This window comes from Leptopilina boulardi, unplaced genomic scaffold, assembly GCF_019393585.1.
Source record: "Leptopilina boulardi isolate dan_hultmark-lab unplaced genomic scaffold, ZJU_Lbou_2.1 LbouV2_408, whole genome shotgun sequence".
Lineage (NCBI taxonomy): Eukaryota > Metazoa > Arthropoda > Insecta > Hymenoptera > Figitidae > Leptopilina > Leptopilina boulardi.
The window spans coordinates 808,175-820,368 of NW_026137983.1; the positions used below are offsets into that span (position 1 = coordinate 808,175).

At 24.4% G+C, this 12,194-nt stretch overlaps 1 protein-coding gene across 1 annotated transcript; it reads left to right on the forward strand.

Annotated features, from left to right (window-relative positions):
* Positions 1-375: 375 nt before the first annotated feature.
* Positions 376-12,028, forward strand: LOC127289410 (proclotting enzyme-like). Its single transcript, XM_051317338.1, has 7 exons — positions 376-676; positions 5,587-5,661; positions 5,954-6,626; positions 8,142-8,347; positions 8,788-8,980; positions 9,237-9,514; positions 10,835-12,028. Exons 1-7 carry the CDS (start codon positions 640-642, stop codon positions 11,128-11,130), a joined length of 1,758 nt encoding a protein of 585 aa, XP_051173295.1. The 5' UTR covers positions 376-639; the 3' UTR covers positions 11,131-12,028.
* Positions 12,029-12,194: the final 166 nt, after the last annotated feature.

Sequence of the window (12,194 nt, forward strand, 5' to 3'; positions counted from 1 at the left end):
TTTTTTCTCTTAATTTGAATTTTCAGCTTCACCTTTGTTTTTTTTTTTTTATTTCTTTATTGTGGTTTCGTTTATCCGTCTCGATTTCGAGGCGAATGAAGGCGTGAAATTATTTTCTATTTTTTTTTTTTTTTTTTGATGAAAAAAGGCGGCAAGCAGAAAAAGAGTGGAATGCGTGTCTGATGACGAATTGTCGAAAAACAGATGATGATGATGATGATAATAATGTTGATGATAATGATGATGATGAAGAAGAAGAAATGGTAGGGAACACTTTCCCCTAGGAGGATGGCGCCTCTTTGGAGGAAAGAAAGAGAGAGAGTGTGTAACAGTGAGAATAAGTGTGTCGAGGTCTTTTCACGGACAGTTCTTTGGTAGTCGGAACTGTTCGTCGCGACTTGATGCGCGACACTTCCGTCTTCTCTTGGTGAATCTTTTTTTTTTTTTTTTTTTTTTTTTGCCCACTATATATATATATACGAAAATGTATCATTTTTAGAAATTTAATTTTGGATTCGCATTTTTTGGTCGTCGTCGTCGTTTCGTTTTATTTTTTAAATTAAGAAAAAAAGAAAATAAGTGCCGTGATTTGTATCAGTTAATGTGTCTTTTTAATGGAATGCCAGAAAAGAGGATCTGATGTTTATTTTCCTCAGAATGTCAATGTCCGCTCTGGGTAAGCGCAAGTAATTTCTCGATATGTTGTACTCGATATTTTTTTTTTTTTTTTGTTTTTTATTGACATGGACTTTTTTTTTTTTTTGCAAATTAAGAGAAACTTTTCAATGTCGTCGCGCGCGGTCATTTCAATTATTTTAACTTGCCTACTTTTTGCTACTTTCTTCCCGAATAATCATCATTCATTATCGTTTTATTTAATGAAGACTGAATGTTTAGAGTGTAATCATTTTCTTTTAAATATTGTTAAATTTTTTTTTAAAAACTTCAATTCTATAGTTATTAATGAATTCGATTTTTGCAATTTAATATAATTTAATTAATTGTGCCTTTGAATAATTTTATTATATTTTTTTTTCTTAAATTATATTTAGTATAATGAAATATGTCGATAAAATAATTTATAAAAATAACATATATTAGTAAATAATTGTAAATTTATTTACACGTTGGTGAAGTTACTAAAATTTATGATCAACAATAATGAAAATAAAAGGAAGAAAATAATTAATTTTTTGCCTAAAAATTTTTTTAGATAAAAAAGTATATTTTGTACAGAAAGATATTTTTTCTTCTAAATCGTTGATCATAAACTTTGTGAACTTCACCGACGTCTTATTTTTTTCGATTTAATTTCTATTATTTAAATTTTTTTTCGATTTAATTTACTTTTTAATTCAATTTATTTTGATAATTTTCCACAAGTTTTCTTTTCTTAAATTTTTTTTTGTTTCGAGTTTTTTGGAAAAATTCGTTTCATTTTTTTTCCATCAGGAACTTGGGAAGAAAAATAAAAAAATATCGCGTATAATATAATATAAAATATTATTATAAATTTTTTCTTTAAATTAATTTTCATTATATATTTAATTTAATTATATTAAATTTAACTACATTTGATCAATTATTTTTCAATTAACATTCAATCAATTAATTGTATTTACCATTAAATTGTTTTCATTAATTTATGTGAAAATTCATCAATTTTATTTTACCAAGATAATTTCACTGAATCAAAAAGTTTACTTTTATATTTATTTTTAAAATTAATTTTTTTTTTAAAAATTGCTTGTACTCTGATTGTTTTATCCAATTGTCGATCCAATTACGAGGTTCATTAATTCTTTTGTTCGGTGACAAATTTATTATATATATATATATATATATATATATATATATATATATATATATATATTTCTCTTTTTCACACGATTGATTACTTTCTATTATTACTGTTACATTTTTTTTTTAAATCAGTTTTTGCGTTCATGATGGTTTCATTATTTTCTTGCTATCCTTTTTGAATTGTCACGAGTTTTATCAGTGAATATTATTGATTATTTTTTACTTTTAGGTTGAGTCTACAATAAACAATTTTTTCTTATAATCCTTTCTTTACGTTTCATTAGGTACATTCGTGGACAGATATGCCTACACTTTTTTTGTCCTTTTCTAACGCACGTGTTGCCATGACAACATGTGAGTTAGAAAAAGACAAAAAAGTGCAAAAAAAATTAAATTTTGCATTGATAGAAAAATTAGTTTATTGTGGACTTAACCTTATACTGCTCGTGTATAGGTTATTTTTTTCTTTCCATACAAGTTTCGCTTTCGACTTGTGTTGTGAGGGAATCTTCTTCTGCACATTGAATATACATTAAGAAGTACAAGAAAAGTCTCATACGCGCGTGTATATATTTTTATATTTAATGTTTGTTACCGAATCAAAACAAGAATTAATGACAGTTTGGTGAAACTGTTTGGCCTCAAAAAACAGAAAATTGTCGTCGAGACTCGGGAAACTGGAATCTCTCTTTTTTTCTGTATTAAAACCATATCTAGATACATATTTAACGCGTGTATGCTCTTCGTTATATACAACGTATCTAGGTTACCATGGCAGAGTACATTCACATCGTTTGTATATGACAAAGAAGAAATAACTCATTCTTTCAAAACAAAAACAAAAAAAATTAATTTAATTTTCCAATTTTCCTGCAATTGTCTTTATACTAATAATTATAGAAAAGTGTTCAATTTTAAGAATTACCAAGACATTTTTTTTTTAAATTACTAAAAAAAGATCATTCATGTGAAACTTAATTATTCAATGAAAATTAATAATAATATATTTTCACGATGGAAATTAGAAAAAATTGTTTGAAAACTTTTATAATGCTTAAATTTTGAAGATATTCTATCGAGAAAAAAATTGATGACAAAAAACAAAATAAAAAAAAAATGACAATTTGAAAATCGTTTTGGAATTTAATTGATTGAAATCTTGATTTTTAATTCATGAAATCTAATCGAAAGTTATATTCAAATTAAATTCTCGAAGAGATATATATATATATATATAGATGAGAAAGTGAAAATTCCTATGACTCATTATACATATATGTAAAGATTATTAAATTGCAATTTCAAAAGAGATTATTTCAATGATGATTATAGAGAATTTAAAATTGAAATTGAGCATTATCTAATATAATGAATATATAGGTTTCTAAGATGCGCGACTCTCGTGGAAGGAAAAGAAAAACTTGTATCTATTGAAAACGAAGCTGATAATCTTTAAATGAAAGTGAAAGAACTTTTAGTTTTATTGAATTGTTTGTAGTAACAGGTGTTAACTTTACATGCTATTTAAAGGAAAAAAAATTATAATTTACAAAAGTTTAGCACACTTTCACCAACTTTGATGCAGTGCCTTTTTTTTTTTTACTTTTTCTCGGAATAAAAGTACACACATATTGACAACTAATTTGATCTCCGCGAGACCGGTTATTTTTATTCTTTGATGATGAATATTCCTCTTTTTGTAAAACGTCATTCAGATCCGGTTTATTTGAGATCGGGACAATTTCTTGTGAAAGGTTTTTAGCATTTGAATATTATAATCTTTGGGAATTAATATATTTTCTATTTATATATATATATTTCGATGCCAAAAAATAATTTATCAATTTCTTTTCAAATTTAAGAAATAAAAATGTTTTTCTCAAAAATTTTGATATTTATTAAAAAACGGGGCAATTTTTTTTTAAATGCTATATTAATAAATACAGGTTATATGTTTAGCTGAAATATTTAGCCAAAAATTATAATTCATAAAAGACGATCTTATTTCTCTATTTAAAATTGATGAAAAAAAGACATGGGAATTTCCCATTTACAACAAGGCACTTGAACAATATAATTGCTCGTACGATTGTCTCCAAAAGAGATAAGTGATCGTTTCTAAGTATAAACACACCATATTATTCCTATCAACAGCGAATCAGTGAGTGGAAGAAAGGCACACTTTCTCGTCGAGTAACTTTCACCGTCGATGAATCTACATTCTACGTATAGGCTTCATAATAATTCAAACCAAAAAATCCTGTTTGACTGTCAGAACACGTAATTTCGACCCTAACCCCCCCCCCCCACATATATATATCTAAAACCAATATTCATGACGAAAATAAAATATTTCTTTGTCCAAAAGTAATTTTTGCGATATAATTTGTACTAAAAAAAATGTTCAGGCTTTAGAAAAAAAAAATTGTATTTTATTTATTTTTAGCTGACAATATTTTAATTTTTATCAAATTTTATTTTAATTATTCTGCCGTGTGCAAAACTAAAAAACCGTAACTTCATTTTTCAAATAGGTTATGTTGATCATAACATTTTTCCTTTATAGAAATTAAAATTATGAAAAATTTGATTCTTTCAGTTTTGCACGACAGTATTGACAAAAAATATTTTTATTTTCAATTTACATAAACAATAGCTTTTTTAAAGATTCTCCATAATTTAGCCATTTTAGATTTCCAAAAGGATATAAGTATAGAGTAAACCATTCGTGAAATATGATAATACGTGTGTAATTTGTTTAATAGACAGGAAACTTTCCAAATTTTTGTGTCAAAAAATTTTGCTAAAAATTTTGTTTTTATTTCTTTTTTTGCAATTATTCTAAAAACAATAAATAATTTTAATATATTTTTTGTAATAATAGGAATAAATTAATAAAAAATCATTCATTTTGAAATTTTTCCAAATTAACGCAAAATGTAATATAAGAAAAGAAATGTAAATCTAAATTTTATTTTTGCATTTTTTTTTTTTTTTAATGTAAGAAAGACAAAAAAAGAAATGAAAAATATTTATTTTGAATTTTCATATTTTAATATGGTATTGCATGTATAATTAACACACGGATTATGGTGATGCATAATAATTTATTTAACACAGTGTCTTGTGCAATGAACCAAAGCTGAGTTCCTCGAAGGAAGGAAAGTGGAGTTTTTTTAGTATATGATCAGAATAACAAATAATCTTATGTAACCAAAATGGATTCGGTAATCGTTCCTTCGGATAAATTTCAGAGATATATGTATGGGATTCCCAAGATTTGTCACAGATAAATTTCATTTTATTTTTTCATTCATTTTATGATTCAACATTGTATAGAAGGGTTGAAACAGTAATTTAATATAAATTTACGTAATAAAAATTATAACTTTTTATTTTCTATTCTTTCAAAATTATTTTTTTATTCTTTTTTTTTTTTTTTTTTTAATTTTAATTCTTAGTATTTTTTTATTTATTACTGTTTTAATTATAATTAGCTCGCTTTTTAGGAATCTAAGGTCAATTTTGAAAATACACTAATTTTTTTTTATTATTTTTGATTGAAAGATTTCCAAAAAGTCCAATAATTATTATAATAAAATCAAAAAATTTTGATTCAAGAGTAAGTAAATTTTTTATAATATTTTTAATTTTAAAAAATAATTATTTTATAACGATTTTAGAAGAAAATTTTTTAATTATTTCCCTATTCCTTGTATATATATATATATAAAAAAAAACCTTGTTTATTTTTGTTTACTATTCTAATTTTTAAATTTTCAGGACTCTGTATAATATGGAATTTATTAAATGGTGCCATATCATACAGTGACGAAGTTGCAATTTATTCCAATTATCGTAAGTAATTATAATTAAATCCGTATATTTATGGTTATGAAATAAATTGTAAATAAAAGATTCGATTTAAAAAAATTTTAATATAGATAACTTTATAAGTGAACAATATTTAAACTATACCTTAACATATACTTTAATATTCAGCTTTAATGTAAAAAAAAAAAATTTTTTTTCAACAATTTCTTCATATTTATAAAATTTGTCATTTAAAAAACAAAATTTTTGAGGTTAGTTTTCTAGGAAGTAAAATACATAAAAATAGTTATACCAACTTTTTTTTAAAAAAAAAAAGCGTACGGACATGGACCACGTCAAGGTCAAGTGAGAAGATGGACCGAAAGCGAAGCTTTTCTTGGTGGATCACGAGGAGGACCGTTATATCGTCGCGATATTCAGGTTCGTCCTTATACGCAAATAGTACGTGTTGTCGAGGAAAAAACCGATCCACTAACGCGAATTACCGAGACACTTGGTGCTCTCAATACAGTTGGATCTTATATTGTAAATATGACACGTGGTGGTGATTCTGCGGCAAATCCATCCAAAGAATTGCCTTCGGCATTGTACACAATTTCAAAAAATATTCTCGGTAAAAATGTCACTGACAGCATTGCACCAATTGTACGCGGTGTCACTTTGCCATTGAGACCGGTTTCATTAACATTGAAACCGGCCACAACAACAACAACAACAACGACGTCGACCCTCAAACCCGTGACATTGATCTCCACTGATATTGTTTCCGATTTACAAACACAACCAAGCGAGGAAATAATTGTTGACAGAGAAAAGGGACCTTCTTCATGTACAACTGCCGAAGGTGGTCCAGGAAGATGTCAAGATCTCAGTAATTGTCCACATCTTCTTTTGGATCTCACCAAATTACGACAATCTTTGTGTTTCAAGAGTCTTTTTGTTCCCGGTGTATGTTGTCCTGTTGAAAAAATCGACATCGATGAAGTAAGGTAAATAGTTACTTTTTTTTAATGTGACAATTTATTATTTTTTAATTAATAGAAAATAAAATAATTCATTATTTTTATTATTAATTTTTTATCTATATTTATTTTACTTATTTATTAATTTAATTATTTATTATTATTATTATTATTAATTTATTTTCATTAAATTAAATTTTCACTGCGGTGAAGTTCAAAAATGGGGAAATTGAAAAACAATTATAGCTTCATTAATAATTTTTTAAATAAAACTCGAAATTTTCAAAATCTAAAAATTTAAACTTTTGTTGCAATTTTTATTAATTTTCATTGTTGATTTTTTAATACACTTTTTTCATAATTCTCAACAATCAATCGTATGAATTTTTGAAAAAATTTAATTTTTTAAAAAAATAAAATTTCTGAAAAATTTAAAAAAAAATGGTTAAAAATTCACCTCCATGAAGTTGGCGTCGACGCTCAATGCCGAAAACAATTTTTGCCAGGACTAAAAATGGCAAATTATTTTGTTTTAAAAGATTTTCGATCCCAATTAAGGCCTTGAGAAATACTTTTCAAAGTATTATGTGGACCCAAAACTTTTTTAAAAATGATAAAGATACTTTTGGGTTCCGTGAAAAATATAATTTTCGACGCTGAGCGTTGACGCCAACTTCATGGAGGTAAAAATTCATTTTTTAAAAATTTTTTTATAGTGAAATATGATTTGAAGTTCTAAAAAAAATTGTTACCCCAATAAACAAAAGCCAATTATATTATGGCCTAAATTTTTATCAATTATTCCTTAAAAATTCAACTTCTTACAAAATTTTTATTATTTTTTATCGGCAATTTTATTGTAGGCCTTTTTTTCATGATTTTGATAAAATCAATTGTATGGATTTTCAAAAAATTTTAATATTTTCAAAAAATAAAATTTCTAAAATGGTCTAAAAAAAATTTATTTCTTTTTAAATTTTGATACTTCACAATTATTTTGTTTATTGTTTTTATATTTATAATTAAAATAGTTAACAATTTTTCTTTTTTTATTCAGTTATGATAGATATTTTTTCTTCTAAATCGTTGATCATAAATTATGTGAACTTCACCGACGTAAATTTTCATACGCGGAAATTTTTAATTTTTTTTTTTATTTCATTTTATGTAATTTACATTTTAATTGAAATTTTTTAAACCGAATTCGATTGAAACCATTGAAACAAAATTTAATTTCTAGAAAATTAATAAACGAAGAAACAAATATTTATTGATTAGAAAAAAATTCTCTTAAATGGAAATTTTGCAAAAAAAATTCCAATGAATAAAAATTTATACTCAATAAAAATTTTGTTAAATTCGAAAATGCGACAAATAAAAATTCTATTAAACGGAAATTTGATTAAATTTTGCCAAATATAAAATTCTATTAAATACAAATTTTATTGAATAAAATATAAATTAATGTATCTAATAAATAACTTTTTTTTTTTTTTATTAATGAACGAAAATAAATAATTTTGAATATTTGAATTTTGTCAGTTCAACGCCTCCGCTGGTGATTCAAACGACAACGAAGCCAAGGCCGAGACCGACAAAACCGCCAACACCAAAACCAATTCCATTGTTTCCAATATCAACGACAAATCGTCCAAATTATGAACTTGTCACGGCTCCCGATTTATTTGGAAATAAAGGCAACGATACGGTGGAAACAATTGACAATAATTTTATTCAAGACGACGATGGTAAATTATTTATCCGTATATTATTAAAAAAAAAAAAAAAAAAAAAAAAATTTATTCACTTTTTGCTCCTTTTGTTAAATTAAATAAATTTAAAATTCTCGTTAAATTAAATTTGCTAACTAATAAAATTTGTCTAAAGAAAATGGATAAATTAATAAAAATTTACTATTGTTGATAAAAAAAAATTATTTTTACTTTTTTTTTATTAATATACAAATCAATTAATTAAAATAAATAAGTTATATATCGCTATTGAATTTCTAATAATAAGAAAACCTCTCGCGAATCTCTCTTTCGATTGATAAACTTTGATTGTAGGATTTCCCCGCGTTTATATAAATATATATAATAGTTGACATTTATAAAGGGAAATTTCTTTTGTGAAATATAGGCAATTACTATTTAAAAAGTTGTTTTGCGGTAAACCGTCTAATTTACAGAATGCGGCGTTAGAAACACTGGAAAGTATCGAGTTGTCGGTGGCGAGGAATCATTGCCAGGTCGTTGGCCATGGATGGCAGCTATTTATCTTCAAGGTGCAAGACGCACTGAATTCTGGTGTGGAGGTTCACTCATTGGACCAAAACACATCCTCACTGCGGCCCATTGTACCCGTGATCAACGTCAACGTCCGTAAGTTTGCAATTTATAACAAAAAAAAAAAAAAAATTATTCTCTTTCAAAAAAAAATCCAATAAATTATTTTTAATTATCATTTAATTATTTCATTTTAAATTAAATTTTCTATTTCTTTTTTTCTATATCCAAATAATTTTTGCAATTTGAAATTTCTATTTTTTGTTGTTTAATTATTAAATTAAAAAGAAATAAGATTTTTCGCGTGAATATTTTTTTTAATACATTTATAAAATGATATTTTTTCTTGAAGATTTGCAGCACGACAATTTATGGTTCGTCTTGGTGATATTGATCTTGAGAGAGATGATGAACCATCGTCACCAGCGACTTATGCAGTAAAAGAAATTCACGCTCATAATCAATTTTCGCGTGTTGGATTTTATAACGATATTGCTGTTTTGGAATTAACACGACCCGTTAGAAAATCGCCGTACATTATTCCAATTTGTTTACCGCAATCAAGACATCGTGGACAACTTTTTGCTGGTGCAAGACCAACTGTTGTTGGTTGGGGAACGACTTATTATGGTAGTTTTTTCTTTCTTTTTTTTCTAATTTTAAACAAAAATTAAAATAGAAAAAACATTCTTTCGATTTTATTTTAATGAAAAACATTTATTTTTAAACAAATATTATAAATTCCAGGTTACTAGAAAAATAAATTTTTTAATTTTCTTACATTTCTTTGATATTAAAAAATTTTGAAATTAGAATAACGCGTTTTTCTACTATATTTCATTATTTTCACTAGAACGAAAATCTTTTGTGTCTTCCGATTTCTTTTTATTTTTTGAAAATAAGTAAAAAAGTGAATTATTTACTGAAAATAATTGACAAAAAGGTGATAAAAAAAATCTAATAATTAAAATCAATTAACGTGCAAAATAATTAATTTCTATCTAATCAAATTTGAAATTTTTAATCAATGATTAAAGCATTAATAGTTTAAAATTCGTATAATTCAAAACTTAAATCAATTAAAATTTGGATAATTTTAAAATTAAGACATTAAAAATTTGGACAAATTGAAATTCAATTAATTTGAAATTTAAATCAATTAAAATTCGGATAATTTGAAACTTTAATAGATTAATCTTTAGATTATAGATTGAAATTTCGTTAATTTTAAGTTTCGATTGATTGAATTTGCATTTGATGAAAATTTTACTGAATAAATTTGTTTTGACAAATAATAATTATTTATTGAAAGTTGGAGCAATTAAAATTAAAGTTTAGATCGATTAAAATTTCAATCGATCTAAATTTAATTAAATTGAAATTTGAATGAATTAAAATTTGAACAGATTTAAATTTATAGATAAAGTAAATTTTGGCATTAAATGAATTGATGGTTTATTAGAATTAAAATGAATTTAAATTTAGATCGATTACAATTTTAATTAAGAAATGCTTCAACAATAATTTAAATTTAGATTTATTAAAGTTTGTCTTTAAATAATTTTTAAATTGATAAAAAATGTTGTAAAATTCAATTTTTTTTTTTTTTTTTTTTTAATAGAAAATGAATATTGTGCAAAATTAAAATTCTTTTAAAGTACAATTCTGCAAATGTAATATTCCACAAGACAAAGTTTCTATTAAATTAATTTTCGTCTAAATAAAATTCTGTTAAATTGATTTTCGATTATTTGCAATTTCTAAAAACATCTAAAACATTTTCCTGAAATTGAAAACAAATTTTTCTAATCAATTTTTGTATAACATTTTTTTTTCTAAATTTCAATAAATTTTTTGTAAATTTAAAAAATGAATTCCACACTATTATATAGATATTAATTCCCTTTAAAAGTGGAAAAAATGAAATAAATTAATAAATTTCGTTTCCAGGTGGAAAAGAAAGTACAGTTCAAAGACAAGTGACATTACCAGTGTGGAGAAATGAGGATTGTAATGCCGCCTATTTTCAACCAATAACCAGTACATTTTTGTGCGCGGGTTTCAGTCAGGGAGGAAAGGACGCATGCCAAGGTGATTCCGGTGGTCCTCTTATGCTTAAGCAAGAAGGTCGTTGGATGCAAATTGGAATTGTCTCATTTGGAAATAAATGTGGTGAACCCGGTTATCCAGGTGTTTATACACGAGTTTCCGAATATGGCGATTGGATCAAATCAAATTTGCGTTAAAATTTCTTTCATATATTTCAACAAAAATATAATAAAAATCTTCCATAGGTGTCGATTTAATTGTAAAATTGTGAAACGATTATCAGTTTTTTTAGACACTATTTTTTTGCCATAAATCAATTTTTGTTTTACTTTTCTTTTTTTTTTTTTTTGACAAAAAAAGATTTCTGCCTCTAAATTAATTTTCGTGATCGTTTTTTTTTTATTATTTTATTTATTTCCCAACAATTTTACGTTCACGAACACAATTCTCTTCATTAAGATGAGAATTAAATACAATATTTCGATTGAAATATTATTTCTTTGTAAATTTTGCGTTTTTGACAATATTTTTAAAAATATTTATTATAATTTTTATAAATTATCAGAGAAATCTCTTTAAAAATTAATTAATGAAAAAAATTTAAATAACCTAATATTTAATTATTGAGTATAATTAAAAGTTTTAATTATTTTACTAAAATGTTTAATTAAGAGCTAAAAATTATTTCACTGACATTTAAAAAAAAAAAAAAAAAATATTGGAACTTTGTTTTCATAAGAAAATTTAATAAAAAGAAATTTCAAAATTTTGTAAAATTGTAAAAAATTAATTATAAAAATGATAGATAGGTTTTACATTTTTCTAAGAAGAAAACTAAAGAGAAAACTAGTTAACGAGTATAGTCAGTAAAATTTTCAACCAGTGCCAAGAGCTAATCTTTCTTTTTTTTTTTTATAATTCTTGCACAGTATTTTGCACATTCGTGTGATAAATATTAAAGAAACGTGATAACGATTCTGAAAAGTTTCTTCAGAAAAGTATGTAAATATATATTATAAATTATTGTGTGCGTAGGTATTTTAATATTAAATATTAATGTAAAAAAAAATATTAATAAACTGTACATACACCTAATGGAACTGTCACGAAAACTATTTTCGAACATTTTTTTTTTTAAAGATATTTTGCTCTTTAAAAAACTAAAGTTTTTTTTTAATATTTACAGTGTAAAATTTTCGTCTTTATTTAATTGTTTAATAAAAAAAATTTACCGTTTTCGCAATTGGTAATTTAATAATTA